We start from the raw sequence: 21,628 nt of genomic DNA, 5'->3' as shown, positions 1-21,628 counted from the left end.
AAATCTAGTTTGGAAATATATTGTCTCTTGGGTATCATAAGGGACCTTGAATGGTGAGTTTAGCACTGTCCTGAGCCTGTCCAAACAGACTTGTAGCTCTGCAGGTGTAGATTCCTTCATTGCTTTGCTTAAGGTTCTCGATTCTGCACAAATAATAACAAAGATTATGAATAAAGGATACACAGTATAATTCATAGCATTAGGGGCACAACTATTATGTATTTTATTGTGAGAACTATCCCATATCTTAGAGTAACTATTATTTAACATAACATAAATATAGCAAGGAATTAAGTTTTTTTTTTAGAGTTTTAATCACATCAAATATCTGTATTCTCATTTCAAAGATCTTGTCTCTCTTGACTGTACCAACAATTAAATACAAAATTGTTCAACAATGTCATCATTTTGACATAAGTTTACCGTATATAGAATTGCTAAACAATGTACTGTAGTTTACATTTTTACTTATTAAATTATCTTAATTACTAAAAAGGTCAGCTTGTACACAACCTCATTACCACATGATTTTACCCAATCACAAAAATGTAATATGCTGGGAAGACAAGTAAATAATCATAACGATTTCTTTGTACACAATTTGTAGTGTTAAATGCATTCATGTAAGAAATATATTGAGTATATAATTTGTTTAAAGGGATAGTTCACCCAAAAATGAAAATTCTGCCATCATTTCCTCACCCTCAAGTTGTTCCAAACCTGTATGAGTTTCTTTGTTCTGCTGAACACAAAAGAAGATAGAGTGAAGAATGTTGGGAACCAAGCAGAGAGAGCAACCATTGACTACCATAGTATTTTTTCCCTACTATGGTAGTCAATGGTTGCTCTCTCTGCTTGGTTACAAACAATCTTCACTCTATCTTCTTTTGTGTTCAGCAGAACAAAGAAACTCATACAGGTTTGGAACAACTTAAGGGTGAGTAAATGATGACAGAATTTTCATTTTTGGGTGAACTATCCCTTTAAGTTATGGGAAATATACACTACATTTCAAATGTTTGAGGTTAGTAATTTCAAAAGTGACAGTACAGACAGTAATTTTTTTTATTTTAAATTAATGCTGTTCTTTTGAACTTTCTACTCATCAAAAAATCCTGCAAAAAATGGTCATGGTTTCCACAAACATATAATAATAATATAAAAATACTGTAAATGTTTCTTGAGCATAAAATCAGCATATTAGAATTATTTCTGAAGGATCATGCGACACTGAAGAAGACTACTGAATATATATCCTAATTTTTGTTACATCTGCAGCATTGTTACCCATTCTGGTGGTTTTCTAATCTGAGTTTTGATGTTAAAGGGCAAAAATGAAAACGATCCCATTATTTACTCATCCTAGGTGTATATGACATTTTTCTTTCAGCCAAACACAATCCGAGTTACATAAAAAAATATAGGCTCTTCAATTTAATCACTGCTTCTGGTAACAGCCGTACCAAAGCCGAGCTCCGGTGGAAGAGTGACCTCTGACCCGACGAATGACATAGAATGTAGACATAGCGTAAGCTTAGGTGAGAGTAGATCCCTCTCGTGGTTCAAACAAATAGGGCTGGGCAACAAACTCCTTTGAAATTTCTCTTTAAAAATTCTCGTTTTAGACTTCTAACTTGTGACTGGTGTTTTGTTTTGCTCCATCCTCTGCACTTTGTCATACATCGTGTCAGAGTTCACTCTTCCGCCGGAACTAGACTCCTGTACGGCCGTTACCGGAAGCAAGTGATTATAGTTTAGAAAGTTATAAATATGGTTATTTTTCTTACGAAAAAGCTTCACTTCAGAAGGCCTTTATTAACCCCCTGGAGCAGTATGGGTTACTTTTATGATGAATGGTGCCATTCACTCCCATTATAAAGCTTGGAGATTTTTTTTTTTATAACTCCGATTGCGTTTGACTGAAAGAAGAAAGTCCTATACATCTAGGATGGCTTGAGGGTGAATAAATTATAGGATCATTTAAATTTCTGGGTGAACATTTGATAGGCAATGTTTATATCAGATAATGTCACTCACCTGAGCACTCCATCTTTAATGTGATGATTTGGCGGAAGAACTCCTCCCTCCTTCAGCCACTCAACCTCAATCTGAGACCCTCCTTTAGCAGCACAGGTAAACTCCACAGCACTGCCCAGAGCCTTCACTTCCACCTGTGGGGACACTTTCACCGACAGGGGTGCTGCAGGACACAGGGGTCAGAGGTCAAGCTGAATTCATCTGATAATCACTTTGTGAGACTGACACTTTGTGATGATGTTTGAGAGAATGCACTGAAATGACGATACTCACATCGGACAGAGACTTTGGCCAGTGCTTCACTCTTGCCAACCTTGTTGCTGGCCACACACTTGTATGTCCCAGCATCATTTTCCTTGGCCAGGTTTATCTGGAGGTCTCCTACTTGCAGCTGAGCAGTAGGAGGCAAGCTGCCGTTGACCTTAGTCCACTCATAACGCAGGGGTGGGGTGCCATGGGCAAGGCACTGCAGTCGAATTACTTCACCCACTCGCACTGACACGTCATCGGGCAAGGAAGTGGCATAGGGTGGGGCTGCTCCAACCAAAGAAATGTCAGTTAGAGGATGTTGGATAATTACAGCTGGCTCATGTTAGAGAGCTTTACAAGAACAGGAAAGTATGCCTCACACTTGTTTGAGGAATTTGGACAGTAGTTAAAATGGGGAAAAAAGGTTGTGTTTTCCAGTATAAATATCTAAACTAAAGCATAATAAATCAAAAAGTAATTAAAAGTAAAATTGTGCAAGATAAAAAAAAAATTCTGAGGATATTGAATTTAGTGAAATCAGTGTATTTACCCAACTGGCATTTTGTTTTAAGCTTAAATCTCACATTTTGTGAAGTTTACGCTTAAAACAAGAAAACAAGTTTGGCCATTGAGTAATAAAATAAATAAATTCAAGATATAATTAATCGTAATTGTATTAATATCTTACGAAATATTGAAATTATGTACATTTATTGTGTTTTAAGGTTGTTTAGATTAGTTTTCAGGCAAACAAGGCAAAAATACTGAATAAGAAATGTATTTATTGCAATGTATGTGTATAATAATTTAGTGATGATGATAAATATCTAAATGTTTGACATGGTCTCCAAATTTGTTCATAAAGGATGCATAATATATGTTTTTCTTAATATTGTATACAATTTTGCTTCAAGTACATGCATTTGGTTTGAGATATTGTTTTTTTTTTAAATATTAAGAAAATAACATTTGATGTGTAAAATAAGAAGAGGAACAAGCAATAAAAATGATCATCTATATAAAGGATTAAAGCTCACTGTCGACTTCCAGCATGATGGTGACTTCACTGGTGCCCATGTGGTTAGTGGCATTGCAGACATATTGACCAGAGTCCTGACGGCCCACATTAGATAAGACCAGGCTGTTGTCGACTATCTTGTGTCTCCAAGGCAGAGAAGACCGTTCTTTAGACCATGTGATTGTGGGCTTTGGGAATCCTTTAGGTAAGATACAAGAGCTTTAAGGCGCACTCTTTAATATAGATATATTAATGTCTGCTTGGGATTAACCATCATAACGTTGTGCCTACCATGGGCATCACAATGAAGTGTGGCAGTTGACCCTTCTACCACAAGTATCATAGGCTCACGGACACTGGCACGGGGAACAGTTGGCACCTGAGGCCCTCCTTCAACGAACACCTCTATACGAGTCTCAGTTGTGCCCTGGTTGTTCTGTGCTGTGCACACATATGTGCCACTGTCTTCTGGCCGTGCAACTAAGACCTAAACACAGAATGAAACTCTCAGATTAACATATAGAGGCAAATGATTCTGTAAACAACAACGGTTTGACCACAAACAGCCCATAACCTGCATGACAGCACTGGTATCGGCAGGCACAGGGCTGCTTAGCATCTTCTTGCGGTTGTTGTCCAATCTGTGCCATCTCACAGAGGGTCTTGGCTCGCCAGCGGCCTGGCATTCGAGATTGATGGGATCGCCGACCCTAACTCGCATTGGTCCTGCAGGGGTCACTACAGCCTTAGGAGATTCTAAGAATGAAATCAGACACAAATATAAGAGAATGGAGCAACAAAAGTATCTGAACAGATTATAATAATGATTGTTTCCAAACTGTTTTTCCAAAAAAAAAAACTAATACCCCTCCTAGCATCTTTTCTTTTGAAAGTTGGCATCAAATGTTGCTATACCTCTCACGATGAGCGACACAATGCTGTGAGTCATTCCGAACAAGTTGCTTGCCACACAGCGATAGGTGCCCTGGTTTTTGGCCTGGGCATTGGTAATAGTCATGACAGAATTGTCGGGTCCAAACTTCATGTTATCTACAGAACAGCAACAAAAAAAAAAGCTAAATAATCTATATTCAGGGATCATCTTTTTAATTACACTGAGATGACAGTGAATTGCAAAAGTGTACCTGGCAGAGGCTGGTTGTTGGTGGATTTCCACTCCAAGCGCACCGGCTGGGCTCCACTGTGAACCCTGCACCTGAAGCTCGCCGACTCGCCCTGCTTCACTGCTGCACTATGTGGCTCAATGGAGATAATAGGGCTCTGGAGGCCTACTCCAAAATCAGACCACAAAATACATTGAGCACATATTGCACACAGCATCAGGCTCAGGGTTAGAAATGAAACAGGACTTGGGCCAAAAATGTACCAAACATTTAACCTGTGTGGAGGAAAACTGCCTATTGTACGTAGTGCAGTCTTTTGATTTTTCATCTAGTTTCGCTTTTAGCGCTTCAGTAGTGACCTCTTCCTGTCATATTAGTTCAACATTCGCTGTCTCGGGAGCAGGTTACATGTGTAGCTAACAAAGTCATATTTGATGAACACAAATCAGCCTTAAAAATACAGAATGTAAAGAAAGCACTCCCAAAAATAAAGATAGCTGTATAATCTAACACGGACAACGACTAATTACTTATAAATAATTCTCTCTGAATTTGTATTGTGTTATGATATCTTATTAATTATTTAAGATAACTATAAATGTGATGTTGATTTGGTTATATAAGTAACAGTTATTTAACAGTATAACATTCCCTCATAAATATAAATGTAAATGCCAGGGGGCAAATAATGTCTCTTAATTTCTGACAGTCACTGGGATACAGTAAAAGAAGAATAGGCTTGAAAAACAAGTTATCTTTTGACATGTCAAAACCAAGATATGAGGAAATTATGAAACGGCCTTAAAGGGGTGGTAAAACACATTCTTTTGAAGGCTTGACTGTGTTTGTGGGGTGCACTGTAACATGTGTTCATGCTTCGTTTAAAAAAAATTGCCTTATTTTTCATATATTTGACCTTTATTCTACACTGCTCTGTCCCTCCTTGTAAAACGGTCTGATGCTTTCCGGGTTGTATGAAGCCAGTCCCTCAAAAATACGCAGTGGGCTCAGATTGGTTAGCTGGCCCAGTGTGTTCTGATTCGCTAACCGCAGTGCACGTCGGAAACGTCACGCCCCTTACCGGAGGCTGTGCTTTGGTCAGTATTATGCTGCGTTCCAGGCAGGTTTTTGAGCCCGTAAATTACAACTTCAAACCACGACTCACGACTTTGTAGTGTTCCAGGCAAAGTCACGCCAAACTGCCTGAGCGCAAGGAATTGCGTGGTCGTTAGATGTAAACAAAGCGTGGCGGACCGTACGGTGTGTATGCTCATTTAAAATCGTTTCTATCGCCAAAGGTGCTTACTCCTTGCTTATTTGAGGGAAACGGAGGAGAAAAACAGCGCAGACGGAAAGAAAAGCTGTTATACCTTTTATTTTACGTTATTTGTATATTTGTTTCATAAACACTGCATCCGTAGGAGGCTGCCATTGCTGCTTCGCGGGCTATGTGACGTCAAAACTCGTAACTGGGAGTACATCTATCTAGTACGAGTTCACGGGTGGGAAGTCACGGGTTTGACTGCTGTTCCAGTCCACTTTCACGGGTAGAAGGTTGGAAAAACACGGGTTACGGGTTGCCTGGAACGCGGCATTAGAAACAACGGCGTCAATAAAACCATATGAGCCCGAATCAGACCCAGAACATTTGAGTGAAGATGATCGAGCAGAACCTGTTCAGTCCTCAAGAGTAAAGACTGCGGATCTATAATGATCGCTACTGAATGGCACTTTAACTTTTGTATTTTTAGAACGATTATAGCCAAATATCTGTCGCAAGAACTAACCCAAAACGAACACTAAGCACTGGCTTTAACTAGTAAGTTAGCCAAATCACACACAGAACCATGTTTAGCATGCCTGTAGATAAACAATACATAAAAGCTCTAATCAAAGAATCATTTACACTAATGCCAGGTTCGCTGTTGAGATTTTAACGTTAGTGTTTGTAACGTTAGGTGTTCGTCGGATAACGTTAATAAGGAAGTAACGCGCGCCTGATTCCCCGCTGACTCAAACACACGTGCATATAACATGCTGTATGTTAAACGCTCTGCAACGCACCCCCCGTCCCAAGGAAGGCTGAACAGAGCAAGTACCCCAGACCTGCAATCCGGATGAAAATAACAGCGTTTCCTCGGCATCGCGGCAACAACACTCCAGCCTAACTATACCACAACAGCGCCGCGATACAAAATGGCCTCACCCCCCCTTATTTTATATTCTCGGAGGAGGGGTTTATGTAAATATTGAGCCTGTTGATGTCACCAACCCTGGAGGAATGTCTGTAGTCGCCTACTGGCCGTTTGCTGTAGTTCTTAGAAACTGATTTCTTTAAAAGCAAATATCTCCCTTTGCTTTAAACTTTGAACGTTGTAACTTTGCAGATGTTGTTTATGCTCAAGCAGCAACATTACACGTTAGCTAAAGTTAGAATAGTGAAATCGTGGTTTACCACCCCTTTAATAGCGTTTGGTTAATGATGTTCTTGATGGGCACTGGCACTCTCCTGTTTGTCATCAATCAAGGGGACTTACGGGAGGAGCTGGACGTCACAGACACAGATACAGAAGCCTGGCGAGGGGATGGGCCGCCCTCCACCTGACAGATATATTCTCCAGTGTCATCTGCAGAGGCCTGCAGGATCCGCAGCTGAGTCCCCAGCACCTTGAGTCAAATACACATGCAAGCACACGTACAGTATGGTTCATATATTAAGCACGTGGCTCAGAAATCGAATGACGCAGATACTTCTGAGATCACGTAAATCAAATACGCTTCATAATGGACTGAGATAAACCTGATGATTGGATGACAGCAGCCCTCCTGCTCTGCTCCATTTGACGGATGCTGGAGAGGTTCCTGGAACGATGCAGTTGAGATCTAGAGTCTCTCCCTCCATTACAGAAGCAATAGAGGGTTGGATGGTGACTCCAGAGGGGAGGATTTCACCTGATCAGTGTGAGAGGACATTATTAAAATGATATCCTATAAAAAACGTTAGTGCAAAATTAGTTTGACGGCTTGCCTCACCTCTTTTAACAAAGACCTCAATATAAGCTTCTGAGGAACCAGCCGCATTGGTTCCAACACAGAGATAAGTGCCTGCATCAGATGACCTGATATTGGGTACGAGGAGAGTGCCGATATCAGTGCGCTCCATGCGTGTCTGAGGAGGACATGAATATATGGGGTTTTCAGGTACATTTTTAACATTATTACTGCAATATTTTTCCATAAAGTTCTTTTGAAATAATGTACATTGCATAAAGTGCTAAATATATAAAATTGACACGATTTATTATGTGAACAACAACAAAGTGAGTTTGGTCAATAGTAGCAGAATAAACATAAAATCAACAACAGACCAGTTTCATACTCATTACTTACCTTGCTTTGGCAAGACGCACATTAAACTAAATAATACAATATAATACCTGCAAATTTAATAGTACGTTTTACGGTTTAGCATTTTAGTACTTTAGATGATTTTTGTTATGAGGCTATCACCGTGTCCTGACCAAGACCAGCGGCAAACTGAATCGCTCACGAACGCAGCCAATCAGAACATTCTCTCAGGTTCTTGCACCTGAAACGCACTGCAGCTGAAAACAGCAAAACACAAACCTTGTATTTTATGACTTCAGTGATAAATCAGTATACTTATGTTTTTTATGGAATTATGTCCACCTTATTTTTAACAAACAGTTTTACCGTTTATGGTGTATAATATTCGATTCTAAACTCCATGTTTGATGATTAAAGCCCCCATGACATCAAAATTCTTGTTTTTTTTATGGAATACAGCAGTATTTATTAAACAATGATTTATATGTGCACATCATTATTTTTCTTAAAATGAATTTGCCCTCATATTTAATCAAAATAGCTTCCCCTCCCTCTTGCCACGACATCTCTTATCTTCTCTGATGTTTTTCGGTGCGAGGATGGGACAAGCTCACATGAGATCACAGCATTGGCAAACCACGACGATCCAAAATCAAGTCCCGCCCTACATTTTTTCTTGTTCAAGAATCGGTTTAACTCAGATATACTGTATGCCACAATAGAGAAGAAAAGACTATCGTAACTTCCATTTCATGCTGACTTTAATATAGAGGAGGAGCACTATTTGTATCCAATGAGGTTCCATTGTGGGCAGGGCTACCCGCAGAAACAAACCAAACTGTTTGCGGTGGCTTACATACAGGTAGACTTTTGGTTGAAGCTTGGCACATCTGGTCAAGACACGGTGTAATTTTTTACGCCTCATAACATTGTTATTAATTATTGGAGTTAAATTTATGGTGCTACAGGTCTATTAGCAGATGATTAAACTGCAATTACCTGTAATTGATTAATGGCGTTGGTGAGGTGGATTATTTCACAAAACGAGACACATAGTAACAGTGGACAGTTAAAGCAGCTATTGGCTACACAACATCTAAATACTTCATCTAGGACAGGGGTGTCCGATCCTGCTACTGGAGGGCCACTGTCCTGCTGAGTTCAGCTCCAACCCCAATTAAACACACCTGATCCAGCCAATCATGTTCTTACTAGGCATACTAGAAACTTCCAGCCGGTGTGTTGAGGCAAGCCTGAGCTAAACTCTGCAGGACAGCGGCCCTCCAGGACCGAGTTTGGACACCCCTGATCTAGGAGATATCCAGAACTGCAAATCAACCTTCAAATGTAAACATGTATTAACAATTTCTCAGTTTTATAAGGAGTTATCCAACTTGTTTAATGTAAGAATGGGTGTGAACATTTCTGGTGTCATCCGCTTCCAGCTGTACAAAAAAATTGTCCGTTATACTGTTTGATATTACAAACTGGTATTTATCATAATTATCTATTATAGTAATCATAAACACATTGGTTTGTAGGCAATTCTTTTAAAATTAACATTGCTATTTATGGCAGCTTGTTTTCAGCAGGGAATTAAAAAAATAAAACAGCTAACTTAATTGCGACTTTTTGTCTAATAATTAGATAAAAGTTATAAAGTCTGAATTACGATATATCAACAAAAGTTGCCATCATCTTTTTTTTATTCAGTGGCAGAAACAAGCTTCTATAGTTATTCTTCTAGTTATGTACTTATGAATCAGAAGTCTTGAACATTCACAGAAAATCGCAAGATAAAGGTGGATAGATCATTCAGATTCATGAATGCCATTAACACACCTTTGAGGTCAATTTCTCCACAATAGTTACACACATATACAAAGAAACTCTAAAACTGTAAGTTACATCTGTAGACTACACTCTGCAAAGGAAAACACGACTGTATTCAGAGGGGAGCGGGTGATATTTTTTATCCAGGAGCAAATCCGCTTAACTCTGATCTAGTGAAGCGTGGCAGCAGTAGAGCTGGGATGTGGCAGGCTTGGTTGAATGAGTGTCTGAAACCATTCACAAATTTTCAAAGCGGCCCGTTTGCTAGAGCACACAGAATTTCTGCATGGCCGCACGGAAGACCTGAGCACACCCTGGGAAAAGCTGACACAATGCAGCGACGCTCTTAGGCAGAACAAACCAGCCCACAAAGACACAAGGTACGCAAAACACCAAAGCCCTCCAGCGGCATTGGACGGGTTGGCCATGTCTCATATCTCAAATAACCCAAATCTAACGGTGCAAAAGCATGTACAGTGAGGTTCAAAAGAATGGGTCGAATTGAGATATGGCTTCTGTTTGGCTAATTTAAATGCATTTCTTTATCAGGATAACAATTTGAGAGAAAAGTTCAATTGTAAAATGTAAAGGAATTTCAGTACTTGGTTTGTCCTGTCTTTGCTTAAATGGCCGCACCACTTGTTTTGTTTTCATTTTACATCACAATGCGTTTATTATCCGGTTCCGATTTTGAATCAATGTAGACTTTCGTACCGCACTGTACGCTTCGAGAACTATAACCAGCACATTCAGTTAATAACTGCATACTAAATTCTGTTTGTACTGACAGAACTAATCTGTAATTCTTTGCTAAAAATCTAATGGATGTCACATGAATGATTAAACGAATCATGCAGTTAGTTCACATAGATTTTGGTGAGGGTGAGTGAAGCGAGACAGGTGGGATGGGACGCGTGAGACAGACATCAGACAGATGGACAGACCTGTAGCTCCTCAATACGTCTCTGTAACACATCGAGACTGTTGCTTTTAAACTGATGGAAACCGTGAGAAGGAATTGCCTGAACAAACACCAAGACACAGGATGAAACAGAAAGAAAAACTCAAAGGAGGGGAAAAAACAAGGCAAAATATGACCAATGTCACAACCCTAAAAAGCCTCATTGAGTAATAGGAGAAATGGGTTTCTCACCTGGGGCGGCAGTGAACCACTTCTCTTCTTCCATGTAAGGGCAGGGGTGGGACTGCCAACGGCCCTGCAGTACAACCGTAAAGTCTCACCCTCGTGAATTTCCACCCGCGGAGGGCTCACTTGTACGTGGGGCAGACCGTGAGGTTGACTTGTACCTGAAACATTAGTTTAAAAAGTAGAGAAGAACTCACTCGCCAGGTTCGGGAACTTGGTACACTGTAAATCTTGAACTATTCCTGTATAGGACATGTACTTTGAACATGTAGAACTCCTCGGGCTGTGTGCTCGCCATGCGTGTTCAGGGCCTTGCAGATGTACTCGCCCTCATCTGAGCGATCCACAGATGGGAAGGTCAGCAGCCCGTTGCGAATGACGGCTTTTGAGCCGATTCGTTTCCCGGGACCTCCTGACAAACCCCATTTTATAAAACAGATTTACAATCTGAGTTATTTGAAGGAATATGTGTGTACTAACAAACTATTATAAAGAAAGACAGATTCCTCAATCAACACCCTTGTTGGACCAGCAACTACATTCTTATTTACGAAACTGATTTTAGGGATTAGGGAAAAGAAAACAAAATGTTTTCGGCTTCTTCTCAAACTTTCAGTACCCTTGTGAAAAAGAAGTGTGTTGTGCTTAATTGAATTGACTGTGCACTTAATGTATTTTAAGTCTTAAAAGTATATTTAAAAAAAACAAAAAAAACAGTACATCCAGATAATATATGGCCTGGTTCATAGATGAGGCTTAAGCTAATCCCAGACTAAAATGCACGTTTTAGCTGTTGTAACTGCAAGCAACTTGCTCTGACAGATCTTAAAATATGTCAGGGCCATTGTTTTGTCGCAAGATTCGCACCAGTGATGTTTTTTTTTTTTTTTCTAAGGCATGTTTACAAAAGCTACTAAGGCCTAATTCTGGATAAATCCAAGCCCTGGCTGTGAAACCGGGCCATAATGAAATGAAAGGCCACTAAAAGAGAGTATACGGTAATGGCTATGTTTCTTAACACACTAAGTAGACTTAAAAAGTAAATTTTTCTAATAATGTCAAATTAAAATGTGAAAGTTTTTTATAATCTTTTGTCATGCTTTAAATACACTTATTTTGATGTGTTTGACTAACATATTAAAAAGCACATGTAAATACTGAATTATAGTTTTAACTATTGTGTTATTCAGTATTACATTTAAAGTAAAAAAAATTAAATGTATGAAATTGCAACTTCAGCATAATGTGTAGAAATTAGAAATTATAGAGGCTATTTCAGTTACCATAAATGCTTGTCAGCACATTCAGCAGTACACTTTAATCATATTTCAAAGACAATTCAATTATAAAATTACATACAAAAAGATGTACTTAAGTCCTACATGAGTGGGTCAAAAACATGCAATTACGTGTCCAAAAACATTGTATTCATTTCACACTTACGTAATAAGTTTCCTTTTTGTAAAAGTATATTTCACTTTGGGGTTTTGCAGGAATGTTTTTTCAGGGCCAACATAAGATGTCAAACATGTTCTACTTGACATAACCATGGTGACCACATCAAAATATTTTCTCAAAAGTAGATGAGAAAAGTAGAAAAGTAGATTGGCTCACCTATCCATTCCACAGCAGGGGTGGGGTTGCCGGTCACTGAGCAGCGGAACTCTGCCCGCTGGCCCTGTTGGACTGTCAGCACAGGTGGACTGACTGTGGCCACTGGCTGGGCCCCTTCAGTAGCTACAGTATAGCGAGGTAGGAACAAATTAATCACAGACAGGAGTAGGGCACTCCAAACTGGAGTACCATTCATTACCCATTCAGAACAGACCTCACCCTCTCTCGACGGAAGTGGTCAAGAACATTTTCAGTGAAATGAATTTTTCATTCATGGTCTTACGGTTTGGAATGTCATGCTAATTTATTGAGCAAGTGTTTTTTCTCTTGCTTTGTGGCCTTTATTATGAGCACCAAAATACAAAAAGGCAAATGGGGAAAAAGCGAGAAAACAGCTTTTTACATTTGAGAAAGGTCTGTTTGTGACAGCGTTTATGAAGTGATAGTGGTGTGACAGCGTATGCAGCATGTGTCTGGCTGCCAGAGCTGATGGTCAAGCCATGTCTCTTGGCAGCCAGCTTGAGGAGATGAGAAGTGGCAGATGGGGCTTGGCAGGGCGAGGCCTTCACTGCTGTCTGTGCCAACTTGGTTGAATGCCAAGCCCCCGATCTACATGGATTCCAGGGCAACAGAGCAAAAGAAAGCTTTCTTTCACCAACTAGGGCAGACTACTGGTCTGTGTAAGCTCTGTGTTAAGCTCCGGTCTGCTTCTCAGTGACTGAACAGTGCTCATTTAGCTGTCTTGGCATTTAGAGTGTTGTTTTTTTCCATGATGGGCTCATGGATGGAGTTCCTATTTTGGTTCATAACTCAGAAAAAAAAAACTCAACTCAAATGCATTTTGAAATCTACCCACTCATATAGGTCTACACATCTATATACCCAACCAACCATCTAGCTGTCTGTCTACCCAACCATCTATCAGTCTGCACATCTACCCATCCATCTATCAATCTGCCCAGCCATCTGTTTTCTCATCTATGTATTAACCCAAACACATAGCTGTCTACCCATCAATCTACTCCTCTATCTACCCACCCATCTCTGTCTACACATCTGTACAGCTATCTATTTACCCACTCAAATATTTTATCTACCCAACCATCTACCTACACACTCATATATTTTTAAACATCTATCCATCTACTAATTTATAATGTATTTACCCACCAATCTACTTTATCTATCCATACATTTAGCTGTCCATCAATCTAAGCATCTATCTACCCACCCACCTCTCAGTCTACCCATCTATTTGTCCACCCAAACATATAGCCGTCTATCCAACGATCTACTCATGTATCTACCAAACCATCTCTGACTACATCCATCCATTGGTCCAACCAACCATATAACTGTCTACTCATCCATCTGCTCATATATCTACCCACCAATCTCTGTTTACACATCTATCTACCCAATCATCTAGTCATCTACTTATCTCTCTACCCACCTACACAATATCTCTCATCGACCAACCCAACAATCTATTAATGTACCAAATACTTTCTATCTACTCTTTTATCGATATATCTACCCACTCAACTATCCATCTCTATCTATCAACTCATTCATTCTATCCATCTATCTACCCAATTGTCTATTTATCTACCTACTCATCTACTCATGTATCTATCTACTCACCCAACTGTCACTGTAGATAGATGGGTGTATGTATAGACCGATATAGTTACAATCTACCCCTGAACTATCTACCATTTCTCTAAATACCCATCTATCCAACCATGTGCTCATATATCCTGTCTACCATATCCATCTATTTATCTACTCCATTGATAGAATTCATACTACAGTGAAACCATCTTTTAAGTGACTATACAATTGCATAAATAGCTCTTAACACAAGACTGAGAGAGCCAAGTTCAGCGCACTGGAAATGTATGAATAGCCGATGATCACTATAAATGAGTCACAGTATGATCTTTGAAGAATAATGGATGTTGTTTGAATGTTTGATATCTGATATACCTCAACATAGTCTTGAATATCAAAAGCATGATACTGGGCTGATGAAATGTGTTGGGAACCCCTCTCTGTTAGGTTACAAGTGTGATATGTTTGGTGGTTTGGTCACATATAACATGCATCTTGAAGAATGAAAATTACCAATCTGATCCTGAACTGGTCCTGAGTACCAAGACATCTCTGTGTTAGACTTGAATTACTAATAAAATAAGAATCATACAAAGACACACTTCAGCAACAGAGAGAAGTCCCCATTTGTGCAAGCATGCAGCTTCCCCGTTTCAATGGACCCAAATGGGCCATGAAAGCTTAGCCAGATCAAGTAATGCTCGTGTGTACAACTCAACAACATGTATACAATGTGGTTTAACATTTGAAAGGATTAATATTTAAAATAACATAAAAATGTGGTGGTTACAAAGCTATTTTTGTGATATATTAGCACTGTGCTCATAGTTTGGTTGTACCAGGGCACTACTTGAGATGGTAAAAGCATGCAGGCTGTGAAGATTGCATGCGTAAAAAAAATGGGTCCCTCCAGGCCTGAAGGGAGAGAACCACATGGACTTACGCGTTCTATGTCCTTCAAACATCTCATAGGCTGTGAAAAACATCTGTGACTGAGAAGCCTCTGTGAATGATGGACAGGTAGATACTGTCAAGTGAGACTCCAGAAGGTTTTGTGAGAGTGGCGCACTGGTGACCCCAAGCATTTCAATGTGATTTAAAGCATATGCCACTCAACTCAGAGACTTCTTGAATTTTGACCTCTAGAACTAACATTTCTTGTGTATTTTATTGTGTTGTACTGCTGCCGTGAAATTATACTTTAATTACTTTGATGGGTGGGGACTTAATTATTTCTGAGCGGAGTCTCAAGATAGGTTTCAACAAGCTTACATATTATATTTCCATGGAAATAAGTCAAGTTTTAACAGGCAGCTTTACCAAAGTCTCTCAAAATGCCTGAGGTTGATATTATTCATTCTAATTACACCAGTATTTGTCAAATCTAAATACATTTCAAAATAAAAAAAATGAATGTCTCAGATATAATACTCATAATAATAATTTTACCTTTTATATCCTTTTACCATGAGATATTCAGCACATAAAGCTTATTTGTACAAGGAAGCTTCTCATTGGCTTTTTAGTAAGGCAAATGAAGTTCTTCCCAATTACACCATTATGCTCCAGTATCATATGTGTATGCGTATGTGAGATGCAATGAGTTTTCCTATTGAAAAATCAACGCACATTTAGAAGACATTTTAAACTGAGTGTAAGGTAAGCGCACTCTGTATAATTAAGAGTAGTGGAGGAAACAGCACTCAGAAAAAAAAATCTAAGCATGCAGGTTAGTATCAGAACACATCACATGTAAAAGCTTTACCTCGGTATAACCACCTTTTTTTAATACAGCTTGTGATTGATAGAAGTCTACCGTAGGATTTTAGTTTCAGTTTCATTCCATAGAGCGATTGTTTTACCTGTTATTCTTTTAATATGTTCACCATTTAAAGAATAATTTGTACATACATTTCACAGTTTAAACAAATAAAATACAATGGAATCATAAATCATCTTTTCTCAAGATACAGCACCATTTCAAAAATGTACAAAATTAAATATTGCTTTAATTAAGGAAATAACTGATATTCACCTACATGATTAATTAAACAGAAATCCAAAAAAAGAACAAAGTTATAAAGCACCATTCTAGTGTAAAACATAGATAATGAATAAGAACAAAAACACAAATGCATGTTTGAAGTCCGTTATATCACACAACCTTAAAGTCGACCTAAACATCATTTCAGCCATTATCACTCGCTGTGTTTGTCAATATAAACCGTTATTTTATTTTACAGTAGTTTGTCACACAAGTCAAAATAAATAGTTCTAAACGATATCACTGTTGGCAACATTTGGAAGGCATTATCTAGGAAATGTCTTACTACTACTGATACTACTAAATATAACTGAGGAGTTTAGAACAGTACAAAAACAGTTAAGGAATTTGAAATGCTGAAACAATATAAAAAACATGGCCTAAACCACTGGCATTTTCCAATTCATAAGAAAAAAAAGAAGAAATTTGAAATGAAAAATATGACACTCATGGAAAAAGTCAACATTCAAACTACTGCACTGTTAATAGCACCATTTTCAAATACAAATTTGAAAAAAACATTTCCATTACAAAATAGAGATGGAATCACATCTTGGAGTCGGGAACGGGATTGCGCCTGTAGTCCTTTTGGCTGACGGGTCCCAGTTTCTATAAGTAATTATGCCACCTCCCTACCTCATAAACCACTATCCCCAAAAGATCACCTCAGGAGGGAAATGACAGTAAACATGCTCGGAAATTAAGACAAAAATTCCCCGCTAGTAAGAAGACTGACACAGAACCACCACCATGACAACACCCAATTACACCAGCCGCTGATTTCACAGATCACTTCTAAGAACACTATGCATGAACAAGATGCATATAAGACTGGAGGTTAGTAAATTGACTAGGCCTTATTCATGAAACACAAGAAGGAATTTCTGTGCAAATTGTACATAAATCTATTTGAAAGTACATTTTTGTATTCAATGTGACGATTTGTGTAAAATATTTAGCAAAAAAAAGATTTACACAGAAATTTGCTCTTATGTATCATGAATAATAGCAAATTAGCATTTCTATGTAAATCATTTTACCGTAAACTAGAACACTGAATTTAATACGACTATTTACATTAAAATAGATTCATGAACAATTCACACGAAATTTGTTGTGCTCGTGTTTTATTGTACAATAGCACAATATTCTTAACTGATAATTATGTATATCAAACATTTAATATGATGAAAATTGGCGTCAGTCTTCAGGGGAGTCTCTACAGATGATCTGTTTGCGAGTCACATAACAAAAAAAAGCATCATAGGAATTTAAGAGTTGCCCTAAATTAAAGATGGCAAAGTCCATGTTTCCAATATTTACGACCCAAAAATCAACGTTTTGCTCAAGATATTAGCTCGCAACAGCCATGAGCATGGGAAAAACAAATGATCATGAATTTGTATTGAGAAAAATAAACGATTTCAGGTGCTGGATTAGTCTTGATTGAAAGTATTTTCTTTGAGTACAGAATTTAATATATCTGAATTTTTGTTTTTCTTATTAACCATTCACAAGCTGTATCATTTTGTTTGGTGTAAAGATTTTACATTGGCCACACGAAAAGCCTTTCAAGAAGTTGGTGTAAGTGGAAACAAAAAACTAACAGAAAACTCAGCAAGTAATCAAAAAGCAAAATGTTTTGATTAACACAATAATTTAAACACAAAAAAGAAGGGTTAGCCATGCCATTGTCCATAAGACAAAGCAAAATTCTGCACAAATAACACATTGGACATAAAATAGGGCAAAGAAGCAAGCAAAGAGACATGAGAAAGACTGAAAAACTAGAAGGCAGGGAGGTTTAGAGGATGTGGTGCCAATCACAAACCTGGGACATAGAGGAGAGCTGTGCCCTCATCCATGCCTAACATATTGGAGCCTGTGCAAACATAGTTGCCTGCGTCCTCAGGCTGCACGTTCTGAATGGTCAGGATTCCATTGAAATCCATGGCTCGGTTAGGCAGCTTGCCGTTGCCCTCGCGGGTCCAAACCAGGGTGTATGCTGGCAGCTATGAGAGAAGCACATGTCCACAAATATTTTCAATTACAGTCATTCATACTTGCAGCCAAATATTGCTCTCTCTCTCCATCTGTTTTGGAAGTCAGGGAGGGTGAGATTATGTCTGTAAGATGACATTCATACCTTGCTTTTGGCTGTGCAGATGAAGCTCACTGTAGATCCCACCGCCACACTATGTGCTTTGGGCTCCTCGATAAAGACTTCAATAGGTTTGGTTGGTAAGGCTGGTGAGGGGAAAGGGGTATGACAATCAAAAGAGAAGAATGTTTTTTTTCTCTCTTTTTACCAACGGTGACCCAAAAAAGTCCAAATAAATTCATAAAATGAACACTAAAATGACCAGTGACAGTGGCTAAAAGCTATGGAGCCACAAACGGGGCCTAAAATTAACACTCGACAGGCACCAAATGCGAGTAAAAAATTTGTATTGGCGAATATATTAAACAGTTGACAGGGCCAGTGCTGCATCGTCATGAGAGTTTAAGCCTTGCTAATTTAAATATTCAAGCTCAAGAAGACACAAAAATGAAATCAATTTGTAACTCGTGCCCAGTGAGGGAAGTTTTCTGTGCACAAACATCCAAAAAGACCTCCCAGAAATCTGCATCTCAGTGTGTGAATACTGAATTAAACGTTCATATTCAAACAAAATTACGGCCTGTCAAAATGCTAAGTATTCTTAGTGTCTTAACTGAACGTAAACTGTTGAGGAATAAAACATGTCAAAGTATATTGGATCTGTGCATTAGCTCTTATAGTGAATGCAGCCTAATATTCCTGCTGCTTTCTGTTTTTTATGTTAATCAATAAAAAGACAAAGAGAAAGTCACTCATTGCTCTTGACTGAATAACTTTTGTAAATTACTTAAAGGGTTAGTTCGCCCTAAAATGTAAAACCTGTCATTAATTACTCACCCTCATATTGTTCCAAACCCATAAGACCTTTGTTCATCTTCGTAACACAAATTAAGATATTTTTGATGAAATCCGAGAGCTCTCTGACCTCTCCACAGACAGCAATTTAATTAACACTTTCAAGGCCCACAAAGGTAGTAAAGACATCATGAAAATAGTACATGTGACTCTAATTTACGTTGCAAATACAGTGCAACTCCTGCCTCATCAACACACGCATGCGTAATGGTGCTCACGTGAACAGCATCAGCTGCCGTAGAACTCGAAAGCGGTGCACTGCTTACAACAGAAACAGCGTAGGAGACTGACACAGGCTAGAACGAAATTGTTGAATAAAGTCTTTTTTCCCCCACAAAAAGTATTCTCGTCGCTTCATAACATTTAACAAGGTTGAACCACTGTAGTCACATGGACTATTTTAACAATGTCTTTACTACCTTTCTGGGCCTTGAAAGTGTTAATTACATTGCTGTCTATGGAGAGGTCAGAGAGCTCTCGGATTTAATCAAAAATATCGTAATTTGTGTTACGAAGATGAACGAATGTCTTATGGTTTTGGAACGACATGAGGGTGAGTAATTAATGACAGAATTTTAATTGTTAGGTGAACTATCCCTTTAATCTATGTTTCATGGCTGGTAAAAAATATTTATGGCCAGTAAATTTAAGTCACCGGCCACTGTCAGATGTGGCAAAAAATTCGTTTTATGCCCTGGCTACAAAATTTATACACACTTGGCAACTCGCATTATCCCCATTTACAAAAATGTTCTTAAACAATCACAACTTGATGCATCTTGAGGGTAAAGCAAAAGCAACTTAAAAAAACAACAACAAAAAAACATTTGTTCTGTCATATATTCAATCAGTGTGGAATGGAAGACTTGAAAAATGCCATAGAGTTGTTTTTAATGGTGATAAAAAAAACAACTTACTTGTAACAACAATCTCAGCTTTGCTCCTATTGGAGCTGCGCTGGTCTCGGCAGGTGCAGATGTAAACGCCAGCATCACTGGGCTGCACACTGGGGAAATGCAGCTCTTCTCCTGCAGGGTGGAATGAAAAGGTTTCCCATGATTATAAACTCATACTGTCAGTTGTGTTATATTGTTATATACCATTCAAAAGTTAAAATTTTGTCTATTTTTTGGAAAGAAATTAAAACTTTTATTCAGCAAGGAAGCATTCAATTTATCAAAAGTAACTGTAAAGACTTTTACATTGTTACAAAAAAATTATATTTCAAATAAATTCTGTTCTTTTGAACTTTCTATTCATTAAACAATTCGGTTTTCAACATCTATAATAGTAAGAAATGTTTCTTGAGCAGCAGATCAGCATTTTAGAATGATTTCTGAAGGATCATGTGACACTGGAGTAATGATGCTGAAAATCCAGCTTAACCATCAAAGGAATACATTACATTTTAAAATATATTAAAATAGAAAACAGTTGTACAGTAAATTGCAATATTTCATATTGTTGTTTTTTCCCTGTATGTTTGATCATATAAATGCAGCATTAGTAAGCAATTAATTTTATAGCATATTATATTATACTAGTATATTTTAAACAAGCTTTCCTACCCCAAAGTAAAAAAAACTCTAAAGTATTTAATCAATACTTTACACTATATTTCATTTGCAATGTCCCCTTGGTCGCAATGCATTATGGTATTTCCTTCTCCACATAGGATATATGGAATATGAAACAGAGCATTTGATCCTGTTTTTTTTTGCTTGGTTTCTCTAGGGAACTCATTTGTGATGTCTGGAGATATATACTGATATCCTAAATATCTGAACACACTTCCTGCTTTTAAGAATCTGGGCAGTACCTTGTCTGCGTCTCTCTGCTGTGCTGGAGACTGGGCGTCCATCCTCACGGGACCAGTAAAAATAGTGTGGTGGATATCCAGACACCTGGCACCTGAGAGTAACTGGGATTCCCTGTGCCACCTGAACCCTTTCTGGATACACCTTCACCACTAGAGACGCAGCAGCTGACAACAGACAAACACACTGTACTGGAATCTGTCTAATAGAAATATGGTTTCACAAAGTTACTTATGTGTTGATGTATTGCCAATTGAAACAGAAAGTTGGGGAAGAAAGGGCTCATCCCTCTGCTTTGATTGCCAATTAGCCACAATTTGCTACTGGTTTCCAAAGGGATATTTTAGGAGGAATATTTTATATGCGTTGTTAGGCATAATTAAGTCAATTTTTATGAGTACACTGGCATATAGATGACCTCAAAGCAAACAGACTTGGACTGATGCTGCGTTCACGCCATGTCATAATTACCATAACAGTATTAACGCCAAAACACTATCAATGCCAAAATGAATCTGCAGCGATCACACAAGTTGGAGCTGTCTGAAAATTCAGATTTTACATTCTTGTAATTATGAATTCTACGAGTTGTAATTATGAATTCTACGAGGATGTGAAGTCAGAATCACATAATCATGGTAATTCCGATGGTTTGAACGCACCTTGAAAAAGTCACAAACCTCCAATTTTGATTTCATAGGGTTATTAAAAGTGACTGATAATAAATGAACAAATACCACTACGGCAGGGGATTCTTGCTTGCGGATTTCCAACATAACCAGTTGCACAGCTATGAAGAAAGAAGAGTGTCACAACAAAAATTGTGA

The 21,628-nt window shown here is 38.3% G+C and overlaps 1 protein-coding gene across 8 annotated transcripts in view; it reads right to left on the bottom strand.

Moving 5' to 3' along the window:
• hspg2 (heparan sulfate proteoglycan 2) overlaps window positions 1–21,628 on the bottom strand; it is a 120,292-nt gene that overhangs the window by 16,513 nt on the left and 82,151 nt on the right. For 5 of the 8 annotated variants that reach the window (XM_079803354.1, XM_079803355.1, XM_079803351.1 and 2 more), the window contains exons 44-64: window positions 21,539–21,591; window positions 20,804–20,968; window positions 19,902–20,012; window positions 18,175–18,275; window positions 17,860–18,040; window positions 14,928–14,987; window positions 12,371–12,493; window positions 11,016–11,168; window positions 10,763–10,917; window positions 10,554–10,631; window positions 7,462–7,597; window positions 7,229–7,380; window positions 6,966–7,095; window positions 4,450–4,593; window positions 4,220–4,354; window positions 3,879–4,060; window positions 3,596–3,791; window positions 3,324–3,503; window positions 2,311–2,571; window positions 2,038–2,200; window positions 46–143 (exon numbers count right to left, since the gene is read on the bottom strand). In XM_079803354.1, the coding sequence (XP_079659480.1) occupies window positions 46–143; window positions 2,038–2,200; window positions 2,311–2,571; window positions 3,324–3,503; window positions 3,596–3,791; window positions 3,879–4,060; window positions 4,220–4,354; window positions 4,450–4,593; window positions 6,966–7,095; window positions 7,229–7,380; window positions 7,462–7,597; window positions 10,554–10,631; window positions 10,763–10,917; window positions 11,016–11,168; window positions 12,371–12,493; window positions 14,928–14,987; window positions 17,860–18,040; window positions 18,175–18,275; window positions 19,902–20,012; window positions 20,804–20,968; window positions 21,539–21,591 (2,957 nt within the window). The remainder of the gene's footprint in view (window positions 1–45; window positions 144–2,037; window positions 2,201–2,310; window positions 2,572–3,323; window positions 3,504–3,595; window positions 3,792–3,878; window positions 4,061–4,219; window positions 4,355–4,449; window positions 4,594–6,965; window positions 7,096–7,228; window positions 7,381–7,461; window positions 7,598–10,553; window positions 10,632–10,762; window positions 10,918–11,015; window positions 11,169–12,370; window positions 12,494–14,927; window positions 14,988–17,859; window positions 18,041–18,174; window positions 18,276–19,901; window positions 20,013–20,803; window positions 20,969–21,538; window positions 21,592–21,628) is intronic. The other 3 variants (XM_079803356.1, XM_079803357.1, XM_079803358.1) reach the window with 2 other exon arrangements.

This window comes from Gobio gobio, assembly GCF_949357685.1.
Source record: "Gobio gobio genome assembly, chromosome: 21".
Lineage (NCBI taxonomy): Eukaryota > Metazoa > Chordata > Actinopteri > Cypriniformes > Gobionidae > Gobio > Gobio gobio.
This window is presented reverse-complemented; position numbering and strand designations above follow the sequence as displayed.